Consider the following 21,905-nt stretch of genomic DNA (forward strand, 5'->3'; position numbering starts at 1 on the left):
TAAATAGCGAGGAGGGAAGCCTCAGGCTACAGGACGATATAGATGGGTTGGTCAGATGGGCGGAACAGTGGCAAATGGAATTTAACCCTGAAAAGTGTGAGGTGATGCATTTTGGACAGACTAACAAGGCAAGGGAATACACAATGAATGGTAAGACCCTAGGAAAGACAGAGGATCAGAGGGACCTTGGTGTGCATGTACATAGATCCCTGAAGGCAGCAGAATAGGTGGATAAGGTGGTTAAAAAGGCATATGGGATACTTGCCTTCATTAGCTGAGGCATAGAATATAAGAGCAGGGAGGTTATGATGGAGCTGTACAAAACGCTGGTAAGGCCACAGCTGGAGTACTGTGTGCAGTTCTGGTCGCCACACTATAGGAAGGATGTGGTTGCTTTGGAGAGGGTGCAGAGGAGATTTACCAGGATGTTACCTGGGCTGGAGCGCTTCAGCTATGAAGAAAGACTGGACAGGCTGGGGTTGTTTTCCTTGGAGCAGAGAAGGCTGAGGGGGACCTGATTGAGGTGTACAAAATTATGAGGGGCATAGATAGGGTAGATAGAAAGGAACTTTTCCTCTTAGTAGAGGGGTCAATAACAAGGGGGCATAGATTCAAGGTAAGGGGCAGGAGGTTTAGAGGGGATTTGAGGAAAAACTTTTTCACCTAGAGGGTGGTTGGAATCTGGAACTCACTGCCTGAAAAGGTGGTAGAGGCAGGAACCCTCACAACATTCAAGAAGCATTTGGATGAGCACTTGAAAGGCCATAGCATACAAGGCTACGGACCAAATGCTGGAAAATGGGATTAGATTAGACAGGGCTTGATAGCCGGCGCGGACGCGATGGGCCGAAGGGCCTCTTTCTGTGCTGTATAACTCTATGACTATGCATTGCATTGTTCAGAGAAGGTTCACTAGGTTGATTCCTGGGATTAAGGGGTTGTCTTACGAGGAAATGTTGAGCAGGTTGGGCCTATACCCATTGGAGTTTAGAAGAACGAGAGGTGATCTTATTGAAACAGATAAGATTCTGAGGGGGCTTGACAGGGTAGATGCTGAGAGGATGTTTCCCCTTGTGGGGGAATCTAGAACTAGGGGGCATAGTTTCAGAATAAGGGGTCGCCCATTTAAGATGGAGATGAGGAGGAATTCCTTCTCTGAGGTTCATGAATCTTTGGAATTCTCTACCCCGGAGAGCTGTTGATACTGAGTCATTGAATATATTCAAGGCCGAGATAGACAGATATTTGAGCTACAGGGGAGTCAAGGGTTATGGGGAACAGGCAGGAAAGTGGAGTTGAGGCCAAGATCAGATCAGCCATGCCATGATCTTACTGAATGGCGGAGCAGGCTCGAGGGGCCGAATGGTCTGCTCCTGTTCCTATTTCTTATATTCTTAGGAGGGGGCAAAGGATAGATCCTTGGGGGACTTGAGAGCGAGAAGCCATTGCAGGTGATTTTCTTGCTACGATTGGATAGATAAGAATGGAACCATGAATAAATATATAATGTGTGTGTATGTATGTATGTATATATATATATATATATATATATATAAAAAAAGGATATGTCTCTCTGTCCGGCTATACAATCAAAAGTTAGAGCGTACCTACACATGTGTTATATCAAAAGAAAGCTCATCATTAGGGGACACTTGTAGGTGTATTTACTTTTTCGTCGGACAAAAATTGTTCGCACATTATATAAAAAACCTTCAAAATTCCACTCATTAGCATTGATTGACGTCAAGGTCGACCAATCCTGTGCCGTGATGATTGACCAATCCTACAGTTCAGTCACCTGATGGTTGGCCAATCGGTGTGTGTGTGGGCGGGACTAATCGTTTTCATCTCAGGCATCTGTCAGCCATTATACAGCAGCCAGGGCAGCTCAAAACTTTCGTAATCCAGGTCAGTTTCTTTTTTTAAAAAAAAGATTTACCAAAAATGTTTTATACGTACTTTAACTTTCATCTTTGAAGGTATTAAAAGCTAGAAATGTTTAGGTTAAAAAACAGTGCAAAACGGGCCTAGGCTTCTCCAACTGCCGACAGCCCAAATCCAGTCCCAGGCTTCCGGCCCACACACCCAAAAAAGCCCTGGAAACTGCCGACAACCCAAATCCAGTCCCAGGCTCCCAGCCCACACATCGACCAGCCCCAAAAAAGCCCTCGCAACACGGGGCTCCCCTGCTAGTGTGTGTGTGTGTGCGCGTGCGTGCATATTCTTCGGACTCTCTGGGGCTATTTTTCACCTTCACTGCTTGGACAGTAAACCAGCGGATAGCCCGCCTGTTATCAAAACCACTTTCATTTCCAATGGAGAAAAGAAAACAGGCGGAGGAGATCTACTGCACGTTTTACTGCCCGAGTGGTAAAGTTAAAAATCCTCTTCCCCCTTGCCATCAGTAAATAAATTACCCCAGAACGTAACTGAAAAAAGTTCTAAATCTTATGCCTTATTTTACTTTGAAGTTTCAAGAAAAGACAAAATCATAGTTACAGTTTAGAGCTGTTTTTTCTCTCTGACTTTGGGAGTTTTCAGGTTCTCTCAGGGACTAATACTGCTGCATGTCAGGAGCTCGCTCCACAGTACACATGCTTACACTGCAGCATGCTGGGAAATGTAGGCCCAGGTGCTTGCTGGGAAGTGATTTGGGCAAGTCTCTTCAGCGGTCAGTGATGGGGAAGAAACTCAACCTCTGGTAGTTTGAAAGATGTTGAGGCCTCTGAGTAAATCATTAATGAAATATACAAGCAATTCTACAGATACCTTTAATCATGTTGCAAGATATGTAATTTTTTAAATGTATTTATGAGAGAAACAGAAGAATATAAAGGAGGCCACACATTGCTTGAATAATAAGAGTCTAAATAGGGTAGAGGAACAAAGGGATCTAGAGGTCCAGATACACAAATCACTAAAAGTAGCGACACAGGTCAATAAGGTCATAAAAAAAAGGCAAACTAAGCACCGGGGTTCATGTCTAGAAGAATAGAAATGAAAAGTAGAGAAGTTATGTTAAACTTGTATCAAACCTTAATTAGACCACACTGCGAGTACTGTGCACAGTTCTGGTCTCCATATTATAAAAAAGATATAAAGGCATTGGAGAAGGTGCTAAAAAGATTCACAAGGATGATACCAGAACTGAGAGGTTATACTTATCAGGAAAGGCTGTCGTACTGGAGCAGATTGCACTGACCATTGAATCCAAGGCAGAGACCAAGCTGGTGATAATGTCCTTCTTGTCCGAGAAACTCTGAACTCCACACATGAGTAGCTGTTCGTGACAGTGATTACTCCTGGCCCCTTCTTCCAGACTCCCTATATGTGCCATGTTTACCTGTGGAAACAGATAACATCAATAAGGCATCCATTACAGAAACGCAAGGCCTTTCATGTGCATCACTCCTCTGCCCCGTGTACGGCCTACAGCCCCCGTGTATGAGGACCAATGATGCATCATTCACAAACTATGTGCCAGTACAGTGTCAGCTGTGGCTCAGTGGGTTGCACACTTGTCTCTGCTGAGTTAGAAGGTTATGGGTTCAAGTCCCACTCCAGGGACTTGAGCACATAAAGCTAGGCTGACACTCTAGTGCAGTGCTGCACTGTCGGAGGAGCAGTCTTTCAAATGAGATGTTAAACCGAGGCCCTGTCTGCCCTCTCAGGTGGACGTAAAAGATTCCATGGCACTATTTCAAAGAAGAGCAGGGGAGTTATCATCGGTGCCCTAGCCAATATTAATCCCTCAACCAACATAACAAAAAAAAAATTATCTGGTCATTATCACATTGCTGTTTGTGTGAGCTTGTTCTGTGCAAATTGGCTGCCGCGTTTCCGATATTTCAACAGTGACTCCACTTCAAAAGTACTTCATTGGCTGTAAAGCGCTTTGAGACATCTGGTGGTCGTGAAAGGCGCTATATAAATGCAAGTCCTTTTTTTTCTTTCTATACTGTGGTCTGAACTGGTCATTCCCTACTGTTGAAAATGCATTGACACTGCAAATGACCTTGGTTGCCAAGGTAACTACTGCCAAGTCATATATACTGATATAAACACAATTAGCAACTTCTTGCCAATTTTGTCCTTCCCCCTCTCCTTAGGGCATTGGCTCATTGCTGAGTTACAGTTCCAACAGTCTCTGGTCATCTCCTGGCATCTTTCCCAAATGGGCAACATTTACTCGTGAGCCTCGACAGTGAATGCCGACAGGAATCACAGCTGAACACGGTCCTGTCCTCCCTCTACCCCCATACGTACACATTTCCCTCAAGCGTTCCTGAATAGTGAGGGGGGGGGGTCGCCGGCTGATTGCCCCTCCCCCTACCGCCCGAGCTCTGTACGGCTCAGAGGTCAATTTATCGAACCCATTGGGGGGGGGGGGGGCTTTGTAGCAAATTGTTTCAGTGTAGTCCTCCGTCAGTGGCCGCATTACAGTATGGGACTTTTTGTTAAAGAAAAGCACAAAGCAGATTAAGTGTATACAGTTCTGACAAAGGGTCAACACCTGAACTGTTATCTCATCCTATGCTGCCTGACCTGTCGAGTGCTTCCAGCATTTTGTTTGTTTCAGATGCCCAGCATCTGCAGCTTTGTTGCTTACTGTGGACTGTTTTAGTTTCACTACAGCTCAAAGTCTAACACCAACATTTATCTTTCCCATCACCGACGTTAACTCCTTCAGAGACACTAAAATTCCCCCCTCCACACAAATCAATATAGTCAACAGCACGGTGTTAAACACAGGCACTTGGGCAGTTCTATACAGTAATTGGAGTTATCTGTGTGGGCCCTCTTGAAATCAAAATGAGACAAACCTTGGGAGACCTCGAATCTAGCGGAATAATGATTTTTAAATAATCCATTTAAAGACATCCGCAGCCTTGGACTCCAACTTATCGTGACATGAGTCACCTTCACATTCAGGTTCTCTTAGGATTTCTTAAAGGGAAATCACCCCTGTTGTAATAGCTGCGGGCATGCACAGAGTTGCATCCTTGTGACCCTTTGATGCGCTTAAATCACCGTTATGTGCTTACTGAACATTACAAAAAAGTTTCCTGCTACTTTTCGTGAGGGGCCATGCTCTTTTAACCAATTAATGGGCTTTATACAATCATTACAACAAAAAGCACTTGGATGATCTAATTAAACAATCCATACACAAAGAAGAAATTACAGGGTAAATTCACCCATCAGCAACAACTTGCATTTATATAGCGCCTTTAATATAGTAAAGGGGTGCAATCAGACAAAAATTGACACCGAGCCAAAGAAGGAGACATTAGGGCAAATGACAAAAAGCTTGGCCAAAGAAGTAAGTTTTAAAGGAGCGTCTTAAAAGGAGGAGGGAGAGGCGGCGAGGTTTAGGAAGGGAATTCCAGAGTTTAGGGCCCAGACAGCTGAAGGCACGACTGCTAATGGCAGAATGAAGGAATTCAGGGATGCACAAGAGGTCAGAATTGGAGGAATGCAGAGACCTTGGAGGGCAAGAAGGCCGGAGGAGGTTACGGAGATAGGGAGGGGCAAGGTCGTGGAGGGATCTGAACACGAGGATGAGAATTTTAAATTCGAAGCTTTGATGGTCTGGGAGCCAATGTAGGTCAACGAGTACAGGTCGTCCTGCCCTCCCAGCGGAAAGTCACACTCAAAGTTAAGGCGCTGAAGCCCCATCTCCAAACTGCACTCTCCGCTTGATCAGTGAATTTACCTGTACAGGACCAAGCATTGGCATAATGCCTTCGTACCCCAACACACAGAGTGGTATCGGCTGGGTTGGCACCACCCGTGATTCAGAGTTGGGCCACAAAGAGCCCGTGGGAAGGGAAGGGTTTAAAAACTCCTTCTAGCATGGCTTCTTCATTCCTTGAAAGCCATTTCTCCCCCACAGGGAGGGTTGCTCCTTTCAGGAATTTTAAGGTGATGCTGGGTCGCCAAGTCTCCCACTGATCTGTGGAAACCAGATTTAACTGCGTAGGTGCCGGGAGCCAGATCACCGATGCCACATTCTGAATTAGAAGACCCATAGAAAAAAGTGAGTGTTGTCACACAAGTCACAGTTAATTCACACGTTCGCCGCCCCCACCAACATCTCCGCAATCTCATACTGCATAAATGCCCCCAGGGACAGAACTCCTTACTTACACAGAGACTGCCTGCATCTGACATTACAAAACAAAGGAAGCAAACTGACAGAATTACCCAAACAATGTGCAAACCCTGGAGCTCAGGAGTTAGATATCGTGAGGCAGATAGTCGGAGGCAGGTATATGTGGATAAATTAGATCAATACAATGGGGAGGAGTGCATTCAAGCCATATGTCCATCATATATTTTAAGAGTGCCAGAAACTGGGGACAGACAAGAATGAAAGCCTTCAAACTGCCTATAGTTGTTGTGATCTGGAATGCGCTGCCTGAAAGGGCGGCGGAAGCAGATTCAATAATAACATTCAAAAGGGAATTGGATAAACACTTGAAGGGAAAAAATGTGCAGGGCTATGGGGAAAGAGTGGGGGAGTGGGATTAATTAGTTAGCTCTACCAAAGAGCCGGCACAAGAACGATGGGCTGAATGGCCTCCTTCTGTGCTGCCTATAATTGGTGGCAAAGTGTCACAAGTTTTGGTCTATATTTTGTTCAGGTTCAGCAACGTTTCACTTCTGGAAGCGGACTTCACGTCCCTAACAATCTAGAGTGCAACTTTTCCTGCCCCCAATGTCTGGAGAAATAGCATGACCCAGGGAACAGAATGGGAAACCCTTACTCTGCACACTGGATACTGGAATGCAACATCAGGGGCCAGAAATTGGTGAACGGGGCTTGCCGCGCGTGCAAGCCCCATATATGCACTTACCCCGCGCTACTGCCGATCAGCTCCAGGGACGCCTGGACTTGGTGTTTGAAAAAGAAGAATCCCGGGCAGCGTATGACGTCACGCCGCCCAGGAGTGCAGCCAGCGCGAAGCCAGGAGCGTGCAGTGTAAGTGAGACACGCCCCTTGAGGTCTCAGTTTCACTGGACACGCCCCCAATGTTTCTGTCAAGCTGCTAAGCATTTTTACATGCAAAGCAGCAGTTTAAATAGGTTTTTGGAAGTTTTTTGAAGATTTTGGTAACTTTTATAAACTTTTTTAAATGTTTACATTATTTTGAGTAATCTGAAGTAGTTTTAAAGAGAATTAAAGCAATTTAAAGACTTTTAAAAGCCCTAAAAGAATTTTTTTAATTCCATTTATTTATTTAGCAATGTCGCCGTCATACGTGTCTTCACACTGTTCCTTTGGGGAACTGTATGAAGTGGTGGAAGGATTTATGGCCATGATTAACGCTCATTCCGTGACCGTAACCATCTTTGAACCAGCCATTAGGGCGGTTAGTCCTATGGCGGGAGGGTTTTACAGGCTCCCACAAGCTATACAAGGAGGGGGGGCCACCCACACCCACGGACGCAAATATCCCACTGGATGCCAACCCAGAATTTAGAGCCGGAGCTCCGACTCCACTTGCCGGGACTGTCTGGAGCGGGGTTCGAAACTCTACCCTGATCTGGCCCAGCGGCGGGGATCCTACCGCTATGACAAAGGCCCAATCCGATTAGCAACGTGAAATGGCAGCATAGGGCTCCAGTCACGGGGAGGGAAAAGGCGCAGGAAACGTATGGGTGTCACCTTTTGTGCGGAGTGGGCCTTTTGCGTAGCAGTAAGCATCCCCGCCGCTGGGCCAGAAGAAGTAGGGTTTTGAACCCCACTCCAGTCCCGGCAAGTGGAGTCGGAGCTCCAACTTTAAATTCTGGGTGGACATCCAGCGGGATACTTGCGTCCGTGGGTGTTGGTGGCCCCCCCCCCCCCTCAGATGGGTTGTGGGAGCCCGTAAAACCCTCCCGCCATAGGACTAACCACCCTAATGGCTGGTTCAAAGATGGTTACGGTCACAGAATGAGCGTTAATCACGGCCATAAATCCTTCCACCACTTCATACAGTTCCCCAAAGGGAACAGTGTGAGGATATGTACGATGATGACCTCTTGCGCAATGCACCTCCTTGGACCCTCAGTCGCAGATGCGAGGGGGCAAGTCGTGCAATTGTTAAATTTTTCATTTTATTGACATGTAAAATGTTGGCCCAGTAATTCCCTTCCAAATGCGCGAGTACGGTCGGGGTACTTACGCATCTGGCCGGATGAAATGCCGGTTTTCAGCATGCACAGTGCATGTGGGGAAAACCGGCATTTCCTGTCCTCTGAACGAAGGGGTTCAGAGGCAGAACGCGTGCGACTGCACAGGCAGCGCGTGCGCAGTATAATTCGCCGCTTTCATTAATGCTTTCAGTGAGGTCAAGTCATTACAACTTACACATGAAAAAAGCATGGGTACAGTTGCTCCAGAGGCTGCGGAGGAAGATATTTATTATCGTGGAGCTTCTGAAGGTATGTATGTCTGTATATATTCCTTTGCGTGTTATGTATATATTCCTTTACTTATGTGTATGAATGTATTATTTAATTATGACTTTCAGAGAAAGTAACTTATTGGAAAATCATAATTAAAAACATACATTCATACACATTAGTAAAGGAATATAAAACATACATACATATACGTAAAGGAATATATGTGGACATACATACATAACTCATTCTCACATTCCATTCACACAGCCACAATTGCTCCTTCTACCTACCGTTCTGAAAACCCTTTTTAAAAAATAAAAAAATAAAAAAAAATTTAACTTTAAAACTTACTTAAAATTTCTTAAAATAACTTCCCTCCCTTTCCCAAACAAAAATATTGCATTTCAGAAGCTCCACGATAAAATATATCTTCCTCCGCAGCCAATGAACAACTTTACACTTGCTTTTTTCAAGTGTAACTTCTAAGGACTTACCCTCACTGAATCCATCATTGAAATCCACAAAGTTCACTGCGCAAGTGCTGCCTGTGCAGTCGCACGTGCTGTGAATAGACCTCGGGTCTGGAAATGCCGGCGTTCCCCGCATGCGCTGTTCCTGCTGAACGTACTCACGCTTCTGGCCGCGAATTTCTGGCCCCATGTGAATTCGCCTCTCTTTATGGAAGGCAGACTGAATAAGCACTACACCAAAGTAAACCAATAACTGCTTTATTTACACACGATAAATGAAAGAACAGTGTGCAGTTTAATAGTGAGAATATCGATTTCCCTACACTTCTTGATAGGAGAACAACAAAGAGGCAATTTAATTTCTCTCTGAACATGGGTCCCAAGACAGAAGGCCTCTTTACACTAGTTTAACCCTTCAAGGCTAAGCTGGCCCAGGCTTCAAATTACAGACAGCCCTTTTCTGATAGTTGTTAAACCCACACAACTCAAGGACTCGGACTGTCTCTCTGAACCGTCCCCCTTAAGTCGACGAGGTGAAGTTTCTGCCCATTGAGTCGTTAATAAAAGGACAAAGTATATGGGTGGGAGTCATGGGACACTACTTTCCTTTACTTCCTTCATTTTGTGCCAATTTTCTCTTCTTACACAGGTACCACTCCCAAGTCTCTATTCTTTATGGCTACATCTATTCAGGAGTATCAGCAGGTTATTTATCCAGGGAAGCATCACAACGCAAGCCAATGTTGTTCTTACTTTAAGAGAACACGGAATAGCGATAAGGAGCGGGAACATTGGTGAATACCCCCCTCCCTAACTGATGGGTACTGAGGTCAATTATTTTGGTATGAAAGTACTGCCCCCCAAAAGACAAAACCTCTTAGCTTGCTAGCCAAATACAAACCAATTTATTTCCCCTGCACCCTCCCCCTACCCCACCACACAGTACACATCCCCTCCACCGTAGAGAAGCACCATCCTGGGATTCTATAGGGTGCAGATCAGTTGACAGAGTGAAGCTTCCTGGCTTGAAAGGGCAAGTATTGAGGACATAAACAAACTGGCTTTTAAACAGCGTGGCAAAGTAGGAATATTCTCACAAATTTAACACTGCCTAGAGTGGTGGGAAATAGTTTATACTGAAACCATTTCCCGCTACCCTTGCCTCCTTTAAGCGGCACATGTGAAAGGACAGGATTGCTGAGTTAATGATGGGGCCTGAATAGAGTCAAGTCCAATTTTTAACTCTTCTGAACAAAATCATTTGTCGCAGTAACAGCGGTGAGTAAATTCAGAGTTGGGTGGATTTAGTGCTGGCACTAGCCTTAATGCACAAATGACCACATCCCCTGTGTCGCTCACGGTAAATTGGATGATACCCTGTTTTATAAGGACAGGAGCACTACACCATGTAACAACTGCTAGGGTGAGGCTGCACGTAGCCTGCCTGTCCATTTAAGGTCCAATTGCTTTAAATACACACATTCTGGAGGTCAAATAGAAACCAAGTACATTGGGAGGGCCAGTGTTTCTCTGTCGAACGGCAGCTCCTCAGGTATAGAAAATTACTCGCTTTCTTTTTTTACCAAATTATACTTGCAATGTCTGGAGCGCAGTAAAAAAAAAAAAAATCTACGTCTCTATGTACGTCCAGTCAACTTTTTCCATTATAAATTCTCATGTCCACATTTATAATAGAAAATATCCTATGTAAACTTATCACACTGTAATTACACACTCCCACCACTGGTGGCACTGCAGTTTCCATTATAAATGACAGAAAATGCACACAGATAAGATTTTTAATATGATGGAGAGAGAGAGATAGATATAGAGATAGAGCTCTCTCTCTCTCTCTCTCTGAGAGATATAGATATAGATATTACACACACAATACATTGTAGAATATTACACTCCAGCCCATATAAATGTTAATTAATGTTATGTGATGCATATCCCATGTGGGGCTCTTAATTAGTCATCTCACTTTGACCCCTACACCAGGAGACAGACTGGATATATCTATGATGGAGATTGCCACTGTAGGAGTGAGAGATGCAGACTGCTGTGAGGTCCTCCGGTGAGGCTGGACATTAGATCTTGGGCCTTGCCTCCTCTAGAGCACCTTGAAGACCAGAGGAACATATCTTGGAATGCTAGCAGTAAGGCATTCCAGCTTACACGAGAAGACATTCTATTGTGTAATACTATCCTGGTGTGAAGGAGTAAATGAGTGAGTGCGTGTGGGAAAGATAATTGTAAACAAATGTTGAGACTATCCAGGAGGCTGGGGCAGGCCTTCAGCCTCCATTCTTATTATTGGATCTAGGCCACAATTTCTGGGACCCTCTCCACATAAGCAGTCTCATCCCCCTCCCTCCAGTCTGTGTACACTGCCACGTTACACGCAGCCTTCTTCTGTAAGCATTTAGAAAAGAGACACATGTTGGAATGAGGACGTGTCACCTAGGTGACCAGGGCGGAGGCCACCTTACTCGACGTGCAACAGCATGTTTGGCATCTGTTGCATGCCACATTCAGTGGTCCACGTGGCAAACACAGGGCAGCAATACAGAGTGCCCTGCTAGAACATGAGCATGCCTCTGCAAGTGGAAAGTGTATGAACAGTTGCCAGAATGCTGTCCATTCTCCCTCTGTGCTCTGTGATACTCCACTAATCTTACAGTGAAGTGCTGTTCAGATGCATTACAAGGCGGGATTGTAAAATTATGCAAAGTATGGGCACATTTATCTCAGTAACCCTTCAGAGGCCAACACGTTTCTTCCTCGCTGATGCCCAGGATCAGGGCACATGCGAGAGACAACATTGCCTTTTTCAGTCACCTTCATCCAATCAGCTCTGGCGCGACTCCAGAAAGGACCTTTTTTCCCCAGGACCTCCAAATGGAGCCATTCTGCTTCATCAACTTTCTCCACCAGATCTCCCCCTCAATAGCAGCACAGTTTTAAGGGTGATCGGGCACCCTATAAGAGCTGCAGATGCTGAACAACTTGAGCCTTAAGCCCGATGTGCACCCAGTGCGTAATGCCGTGACACCGTGATAGTGATCATAATCATAATCCAGTTAGATTTAGGGTAGTTATGGAAAAGGACAAGGATAGACCAGGAATTAAAGTTCTCAATTGGGAAAAGCTAATTTTTACTAAGTTGAGAGGTGATTTAGCCAAAGTGGACTGGAGACAGAAACCTGAAGGTAAATCAGTGTCAGGGCAGCGGGAGGCATTCAAGGAGGAGATAGTGAGGGTTCAGAGCAAATATGTTCCCTTAAAGAAAAAGGGTGGGGCTCCCAAATCTCGAGCTCTCTGGATGTCAAGGAGCATACAGGGTAGGATAAAGAAAAAAAGGGAAGCTTATGACAGATACCAAGGACTCAATACTGCAGAAAGCAGAGAGGAGTATAGAAAATGCAGGGGTGAAATTAAAAAGGAAATTAGGAAAGCAAAGGGAGCGCATGAAAAAATATTGGCATGTAAAAGCAAGGAAACCCCAAAGATGTTTTATAAATACATTAAGTGCAACAGGATAACTAAAGTAAGAGTAGAGCCCATTAGGGACCATAAAGATAACCTGTGTGTGGAAGCAGAAGACATGGGTATGGTTCTTAATGGATACTTTGTGTCTGTTTTCACAAAAGAGAGGGACGATGCAGACATTGCAATCAGAGAGGACTGTGAAATATTAGATGCAATAAACATAGTGAAAGAGGAAGTATTAAAGGGCTTAGCATCTTTGAAAATGGATAAATTCCCAGGCCCGGCTGAAATGTATCCCAGACTGTTAAGAGGAAATAGCAGAGGCTCTGACCATCATTTTCCAATCCTCTCTGGCTACAGGTGTGGTGCCAGAGGACTGGAGGGCTGCTAACATGGTACCGTTCTTTAAAAAGGAAGAAAGGGAGAGACCGAGTAATTACAGGCCAGTCAGCCTAACCTCGGTGGTGGGAAAATTATTGGAAAAATTTCAGCAAGGCTTTTGATAAGATCCCTCATCAAACTGGTAGCAGACTGGTCACGAATGTAAAAGCCAATGGGATCCAAGACAAAGTGGCAAGTTGGATCCAAAATTGGCTCAGAGACAGGAAACAAAGGGTAATGGTCGAAGGGTGTTTTTGTGACCGGAAGGCTGTTTCCAGTGGGATTCCACAGGGCTCAGTACTGGGTCCTTTGCTTTTTCTGGAATATATCAATGATTTGGACTTGAATGTAGGAAGTATGATTAAGAATTTTGCAGCTGACACAAAAATTGGCCGTGTGGTTGATAATGAAGAAGAAAGCTGTAGACTGCAGGAAGATATCAATGGACTGGTCAGGTGGGCAGAACAGTGACAAATGGAATTCAATCCGGAGAAGTGTGAGGTAATGCATTTGGGGAGGGCTAACAAGGCAAGGGAATACAGGTAGACTACCCTTTATCCGGACTTCCGAAAACCGAAACCCTCTAAAAACCGAAGGTTTTTTCGTTCAGCGTAAGTCGTGTGTACGACTTACGCTGAACGAAAAAACCTTCGGTTTTTAGAGGGTTCTGGTTGCGGAAGTTCGGATAAAGGGTAAGTCGTGCGCACGACCCCCCGCCGACCCCCCCGCCAGCCCAGACAACCGCCGACCCCGACAACCGCCGACCCCCCCCACGGACCCCGACAACCGCCGACCCCCCCGCGGACCCCGCCAGCCCCGACAACCGCCGACCCCCCCCCGCGTACCCCGCCGGCCCCGACAACCGCCGACCCCCCCCGCGTACCCCGCCAGCCCCGACTGACTTACGCTGAGCGTCAGCGTAAGTCGTGCGCACGACCCCCCGCCGACCCACCTTCCGAAATCCGAAATTCTCCTTTATCCGAAACTCGGCTGTTCCCGAGGTTTTCGGATAAAGGATAGTCCACCTGTACACAATAAATGGTAGGATACTGAGAAGTGCAGAAGATCAGAGGGACCTTGGAGTGCATGTCCACAGATCCCTGAAGGTAGCAGGACAGGTAGATAAGGTGGTTAAGAAGGCATACGGGATACTTGCCTTTATTAGCCAAGGCATAAAATACAAGAGCAGGGAGGTTATGCTTCAACTGTATAAGACACTAGTTAGGCCACAGCTAGAATACTGCGTGCAGTTCTGGTCACCACATTACAGGAAGGATGTGATTGCACTGGAGGGGGTGCAGAGGAGATTTACGAGGATGTTGCCTGGGCTGGGGAATTTTAGCTATGAGGAAAGTTTGAATAGGCTGGGGTTGTTTTCTTTGGAACAGAGGAGGCTGAGGGGAGAGGTGAGGTGTATAAAATTATGAGGGGTCTAGATAGAGTGGACATGAAGGACCCATTTCCCTTAGCAGAAGGGTCGATAACCAGGGGGGCATAGGTTTAAAGTAATTGGTCAGAGGTTTAGAGGGGATTTGAGGAGAAACTTTTTCACCCAGAGGGTGGTGGGGGTCTAGAACTCACTGCCTGAAAGGGTGGTAGAGACAGAGACCCTCATCACATTTAAAAAGTACTTGGATATGCACTTTAAAGTGTCATAACCTACAAGGCTATGGACCAGGTGCTGGAAAGTGGGATTAGGGGCGGATAGCTCTTTGTTGGCCGGCACAGACAAGATGGGCCGAATGGCCTCCTTCTGTGTTGTAAATTTCTACGATTCTATGAAATGACCTTGCATTGTAGGTTGGCTCTCGGTACCGCATTTGTCTGCAACATGCAAAGCACAATTAGCAGCCCCAACATGAGGACCCGTGAACCATGTCCCACCATGAGTCGACACTTTCAGGAGAGCAGGAGGAGAGAAAGGGAACAATCTGTAACAGTCTATTTATTCCCTGAAATGTTGTCTACTATTTAAATTGGATGAAGAATGAATCTGTAACCATCAAGGATTCCATTCATACAGAAATCTTATATGGTATTCTTCTATAGCCGCTCAAGGCCCTTCGTGTCATTGAGAAAAAGAAAAAAGACAGACTTGCATTTATATAGCGCCTTTCACCACCACCAAACGTCTCAAAGCACTTTACAGCCAATGATGTACTTTTGAAGTGGAGTCACTGTTGTAATGTGGGAAATGCGGCAGCCAATTTGCACACAGCAGGCTCCCATAAACAGCAATGTGATAATGAACAGATAATCTGTTTTTGTTATGTTGGTTGAGGGATAAACATTGGCCAGGACACCAGGGATAACTCCCCTGCTCTTCTCCGAAATAGTGCCATGGGATCTTTTACATCCACCCGAGAGAGCAGACAGGGCCTCGGTTTAACGTCTCATCTGAAAGACGGCACCTCCGACAGTGCAGCACTCCCTCAGCACTGCACTGGAGTGTCAACTTAGCTTTATTACGTGCTCAAGTCCCTGGAGTGGGACTTGAGCCCACAACCTTCTGACTCAGGAGTGAGAGTGCGCTACCCACTGAGCCACGGCTGGCACTGAGAAATAGAGTACTCCACTGTCTGATGTTCACACCGTTTATATTAACCTTGAAGAAGTTAATGAAAGGATGCTGCAGTACTTTCTGTATGAAGAACTCCCCTCCCCTCATCCCAGCTAACTAAGGCTCGACAATCTCCTGTGCTTGCTGATTTGGATGCATTAAACTAGAAATCAGCTCCAACTGTGTGGGGCAGATAAAACTACCGACTAACCTTAATAACAAACATTACAGACCCAACTGCAGTTTAAAAATATTCAGAACAATCTACATCTTCATCAACTTACAATTAGATTCCTTGGGTCAAGATTTCTGTAAAGATTACAAATAATAAAAAACCCACAGCCAATTGCTGATCATTGTACCAGATACCGTCTGATTAAACACACATTCCTCTGCGCCTTGCAATCACCGTTGGACAAATGCTTAATATGTTTGTATGGCATTCCGCTGCCCGCTGTTTTACTGAGGTGCTACCCTGTGTATCTTAAAATGAGTTAATGCTGCCACTAAAATACCAGACAGGAATGTCATATAAACATATTCATTGATTGAACACATTTATCGGCTAATATCATCAGGTCCTTGAAGGTAGCAGGACAGGTAGATAAGGTGGTTAAGAAGGCATAAGGAAACTTGCCTTTATTAGCCGAGGCATAGAATATAAGAGCAGGGAGGTTATGCTTGAACTGTATAAAACACTAGTTAGGCCGTGGCTAAAGTACTGCGTGCAGTTCTGCTCACCACATTATAGGAAAGATGTGATTGCACTGGAGGGGATGCAGAGGAGATTTACAAGGATGTTGCCTGGGCTGGGGAATTTTAGCTATGAGGAAAGATTGGATAGGCTGGGGTTGTTTTCTTTGGAACAGAGGAGGCTGAGGGGAGACTTAATTGAGGTTTATAAAATGATGAGGGGCCTAGATAGAGAGTGGATAGGAAGGACCCATTTCCCTTAACAGAAGGGTCAATAACCAGGGGGCATAGATTTAAAGTAATTGGTCGGAAGTTTAGAGGGAATTTTAGGAGAAATCTTTTCACCCAGAGGGTGGTGGGAGTCTGGAACTCACTGCCTGAAATGGTGGTGCAGACAGAGACCCTCATCACATTTAAAAAGTACTTGGATATGCACTTGAAGTGCCATAACCTACAAGGCCAAGGACCAAGTGCTGGAAAGTGGGATTAGGGTGGATAGCTCTTTGTCGGCCGACACAGACAAGATGGGCCGAATGGCCTCCTTCTGTGCTGTAAATTTCTCTGATTCTATGATTTTTACACTATAGTCTGATTAGTCACATTCACATAGTCCAATTAATCATTTTTTCAGTGATGTAAACCCTCAAAAACATCCCACTGAAAGTTATCAGTTTCTAAATTGTGCTGTTTCAGGATTGATGATGGTTAATTGAAACATAGACAAACAAAACTGGGAATATTTTGAGCTTTGATCAGAAATTTTAAGCAATGGGGGTGAATGGAACATGTTTGCTGTGTTGGAATTCTATCACATGGACGTCTTCCTGGAGGTTCCAACAGATGACACAATGCCATTAAAGGCCGAGTTATTCCCAAACAAATTCACCATGGAGAGGGGCAATTTGAATTTATGCAAAATGATTGAAATCAGCAGCTGCACAGGGGAAGTACCAATTCCCTACGGTTTTTCTCCCGGGTCACTTACAGCTTTGTCCGGGAGACTCCAGGACAATCCTAGAAGATCGGCAACCCCAGAGTGAATGGGAAATGGCTGTTCTACTGGGATGTTAGGCTAGGACCGGGCATGGATTTATCTCCAATCTGCTAATCGACAACAAAGATCAATCTGCTAATCGACAACAAAGATCTATCCAAGATAGGAAGTGCTCATGAGATGGCCTGTTAGCACAGTGATCAGAAAATTGGAATCGCACAGTCAAGCAGCATGATTCACTCAAAGTGCTATGATTAATCCACAACATAGCCAAGTGGCGAAAGGTTAACTACCAGCTAAAAATTGGAAAAGCCTTGATCAATGGAAAGCCAGCAACAGAAATCGAGATATATAATTTTTACAGCGCGCCTGAAGATGAAACCATGGCCTGCCAAGAAAACTATTGATTGATTAATCTCATTTTCACTGGGTCAATGTTGCATTAATGAGGTTAAAATAAAAAATAAAATGGAAGAAATGAGGACAAATGACCCTGTGAATTGAAGAAGAACGTCACTCTCAAGCTGCCTGTGGCTAAGCCTTGGGCTTACATTCAAGTGCTTGGGGATGGGGGGAGAGAAGGGAGAGCTGATTTTCAGAGGTGGGAAGGTGCCGAGATAAATAGTAGCCAGAAACATGGCATGACCAGCGCAAGTTGAAATGGCTCCTCTCGAGAAGATATATATTCTCTAATTGTCTTTCTGGGGTGGGGGGGCGGGGAGGTTTTTGATGGCGAATATTTCCAGTAACAGTCTCCTTTAAGCCTGCACACATTCAGACATATTCTCGATTGGCTTTAATCTTCCTCCACTATCCCTGTCTTTGCAGTTCAGGTCTGTGGCCGACCTACTCATCTGCTGCGAATGTTTAACACTTATCCTTGTGCTTGGCCATGGTCTGCTGTCTCCATCCTTGCTTCTATGCAATTACTTGGTTCATGGGCCAACACGCAAGAGTAAGACAACACGTGTGTGTGCAAAAAGATTCTTGTTCACTGTTTGCACAAACAGTATTTTCCCCATTGCACACCCAGAGATGATAATACACACGGCACTCAGCTTCCTTTAGACCAGTGATTCTCAATGTCTGTAGAGACTTTCCAGGGGGTCCACGACCGAAGGCGGCCAGAGGTAATTTCAAGTCTGCTCCTCTTTATAAAACCGACACCGATTCCGTTCTTGCGAATTCTTCTCAATGGCTGGGCCCGCCTCCTCACAGAGGCCCGCAGCGGCTGGGCCCGCCTCCTCACAGAGGCCCGCAGCGGCTGGGCCCGCCTCCTCACAGAGGCCCGCAGCGGCTGGGCCCGCCTCCTCACAGAGGCCCGCAGCTCTCACTCACTCACTTTGCAACGAGCGCTCCCTGCCGGTCGAGCCGATTCCTCTCCCTGATGCCGCGTCCCTGTGCCATCCTCCCGACACGTGATTAGAGCGCCTGCGGGGGCCCTTCCAACACGTAGGCCGCGATTTTGCCGGTGCTCAGAGGGCAGGTTTGGAGGTGGGTCATAGGTTAAATTCATTTTAATCTCATTGGGGGAACTTCTCTCATCAGTGACAGATCGCTTCTGTCACTTCACCTGCAGCTGCAATCTATTCCAGCCTATGGAGGGAGTCATTGGAGAGCCTGGGTGCAAGAGGTCCCCTTTGTGCAGTGATTGTCAGTGTTTGCAGCACCTCAATACTGCCAAACACTGAAAAATCAGCTGTCAAAATAAAATTGTGCGTGGTCCCTTTAAGAAAACCAGATGACGTATCATCAAATGACGTCATCTGACCCGCTTCCTGCAGGCTTAACAAGGTCAATCAAGGCACGTCTGCGGAGCGGAAGCAGCTGGGGGCGGGACTGGAAGCCGGAAACGAGGTGACCCGCACTCAACCCGCCTCCATTAATAAAATCGTGGCCGTACAATCCCACAGTGCAGCTGTTACAGAACATGCCAGTGGGACAGTATGGCGGTGAGTCGTGCTTCCAGCAGCATCCCAACATGGGTGCTCGTGCCCTCACTCACCTTGGTCAGCCTGCTGATGGCTTTAAAAATTGTCCAGCATTAAGTGGCCATCTGTTGCTGCAGAGTCCCCAGAAACATAGAAGGTAGGAGCAGGAGTAGGCCATTCGGCCCCTCGAGCCTGCTCCGCCATTCAATGAGATCATGGTTGATCATCCAAATTCAGTACCCTGTCCCTGCTTGATCCCTTTAGCCTTAAGAAATATATCCAACTCCTTCTTGAATATATTTAATGAATTGGCCTCAACTGCCTTCTGTGGTAGAGAATTCCACAGGTTCACCACTCTCTGGGTGAAGAAATTCCTCCTCATCTCAGTCCTAAATGGCTTACCCCTTATCCTTAGACTGTGATCCCTGGTTCTGGACTCCCCGACCATCGGGAACATCCTCCCTGCATCTAGTCTGTCCAGTCCTGTCAGAATTTTATAAGTTTCAATGAGATCCCCTCTCATTCTTCTAAACTCCAACAAGTATAAGCCCAATCGACCCAATCTCTCCTCATACGTCATTCCTGCCATCCCAGGTATCAGCCTGGTGAATCTTCGCTGCACTCCCTCCATGGCAAGAACATCCTTCCTCAGATAAGGCGACCAAAACTGCACACAATACTCAAGGTGTGGTCTCACCAAGGCCCTCTACAACTGCAGCAAGACATCCTTGTTCCTGTACTCAAACCCTCTCGCTACGAAGGCCAACATACCATTTGCCTTCTTAACCACCTGCTTGCTTACCTTCAGCGACTGGTGCACAAGAACACCCAGGTCTCGTTGCACTTCCCCTTCTCCCAATCTATTGCCGTTCAGATAATAATCTGCCTTCCTGTTTTTGACACCAAAGCGGATAACCTCGCATTTATCCACGTTATATTGCATCTGCCATGCTTCTGCCCAATTAGCCAACCTGTCCAAATCATACTGGAGTTTCTCGGCATCCTCCTCACAGCACACACGCCCACCCAGCTTTGTGTCGTCTGCAAACTTGGAGATATTACATCTAGTTCCCTCGTCTAGATCATTAATATGGTATGAAAAGTAGGCACACCCAATCACTGATATTTGTAAGTAAATACCGGTTTACTTAAAAGCATTATTAAACCACTCTTTACATGTAGCATTTTCATATTGAGTATTATAATTTAGATTGGCGGATCGGTGATTACTAAACGATTTCAACCAAAAAAGTTTGAGAACCACGGCTTTAGACAACTCCAATATAAGCTCCAGTTTTACACAAAATCAGGTTGATCTCCCTTGATGTTCCTCATGGGCAATCTGGAGCACAGTTGTAATGTTTTTGCTATTAATATGGCCTGGCCCTTTAAGGCCACTGCTCAGTGGGGTAATTTTGAGGTTTATTCTTATTAAACCTCTCTAGATTGGCAGCGGTAAATGCTTTTGCATTCTGTAGGGGTAATTTAAACATTCGCAGCCATGGTTAATGCATGAGACTTGCATTTTCTCATTACCAGGGAAGCACATTATGTAGCAGTAAATATCCTATATCAGTGTCGTTTTGCACTGCACATAATGGACATACATGAGCTGTATTAACCTCACAACATTCAGGCCACACAGCTTTTGAGAGAAAGTGCTGCTAATAGACCCTCCCTTAAAAATACTTCAAACGTTAACAAAAATTAACATTTTCTTGTCCACCACAGTCGAGAATTTTTTTTTAGTTACTCTGCTGAACATTCAATGCTACTGTCTAACTAAAGATTGACTGAGCCCAAGTGTGAGGAAGTCAGTCACCACAAGAATGGGTTCAGTCAAAAACCAAGGGTGTGTGTTATCTCCCTTGCACTGCTGGTCCAATAACTCCATGAGGCTAGTTTGCTCACCCCAATCTGCACACAACAGTTGGTATTAATGTAAAGGGTAAGGTTAACTCTCGAGATTCACCAGTTCCTGGCCACAGGGAAGAGGGCAGTGAAGAGGCCAGCTTCCTGTAGTGATAAAATACTGTGGTGCCAATTTCACAACATCCACACACAAGCAACTCCACCACAATATATTGAATTTAAGCTTTTGATTCATTTAAACTTGATCCCTAAACCTCTCCGCCTCTCTCTCTCTCTCTCTCTCTCCTTAAAACCTACCTCTGACCAAGCTTTTGGTCAGCTGCCCTGATTAATAGCGTAAAGCAAGAAAGTTATGTTAAACCTTCCCCAACACTCCTGTGAAGTGCCTTGGGACGATTTATTACATTAAAGGCGCTATACAGGTAGACTATCCTTTATCCGAACTTCCGAAAACCAAAAACCTCTGAAAACCGAAAGTTTTTTCGTTCAGCGTAAGTCGTGCGCACGACATGACCAGAGTGGCGCAAAACATGACAGGAGTGGTCCTCCGGGGCCCAGAACAAGAATTCCTGCAGATTGTCGACACGCCGGCCTTCGCTCTCGATGTTAAGTGTGACTGAGGGAGCTCTGCCTTTCCCTGTGAGCAGGGCAGAGGGTCACAGAGTTCCCTCCTGGGTAGGAGATTGCAGGCCGAGCCGGGCAGTGTGAAGGAGGTACCGGGAGAGTGAACCCAACAATACAGCGGCCCGTCCGATAGTTGCAGCGGCCCGTCCGATATTCTTTTCTCCCCCCCCCCCCCCCCACCACCCCCCGGCCTGATTTGCGGGCCAGCTTAGCGTAGGAGTCAGCCGATATCCGGCTTTCCCACAACTGGCGGCGGCAGTCGAGCCCCAGACCCCCGCTAAGTCAAGGAATTCAGAGAAGCAGGAAGGGGAATGAGACACGGAGCAGGGGGAGCTGTAAACAGACTGTGAGCGGCAGCACAGAGAAGCAGGAAGGGAAATGAGACACGGAACAGTCGCAAGAGGTAGCCTGAACTTTTAAAATTTATACTAAATACAAATACTAATTACCAAATTAATTTAATGTTCAGAGTTTCCCAGTCTGAAATAATACCT

The 21,905-nt window shown here is 45.8% G+C and overlaps 1 protein-coding gene across 6 annotated transcripts in view; it reads right to left on the reverse strand.

Annotated features, from left to right (window-relative positions):
* The window catches only part of gtf2ird1 (GTF2I repeat domain containing 1), a 249,451-nt gene that overhangs the window by 201,225 nt on the left and 26,321 nt on the right, over positions 1-21,905 (reverse strand). For 5 of the 6 annotated variants that reach the window (XR_015073206.1, XM_085964304.1, XM_085964306.1 and 2 more), the window contains exon 2: positions 3,203-3,343. Coding sequence is in view for 4 of the 6 variants with exons in the window: in XM_085964304.1 (XP_085820430.1) it covers positions 3,203-3,337 (135 nt within the window). In the remaining 2 variants the exon portion in view is untranslated. Of the gene's footprint in view, positions 1-3,202; positions 3,344-21,905 lie in introns of those variants that run through there. The other variant, XM_085964308.1, reaches the window with a different exon arrangement.

The sequence above is a fragment of the Somniosus microcephalus genome, chromosome 22 (genome assembly GCF_052327205.1).
Source record: "Somniosus microcephalus isolate GS21.2 chromosome 22, FLI_Smic_1.0, whole genome shotgun sequence".
Taxonomy (NCBI): domain Eukaryota; kingdom Metazoa; phylum Chordata; class Chondrichthyes; order Squaliformes; family Somniosidae; genus Somniosus; species Somniosus microcephalus.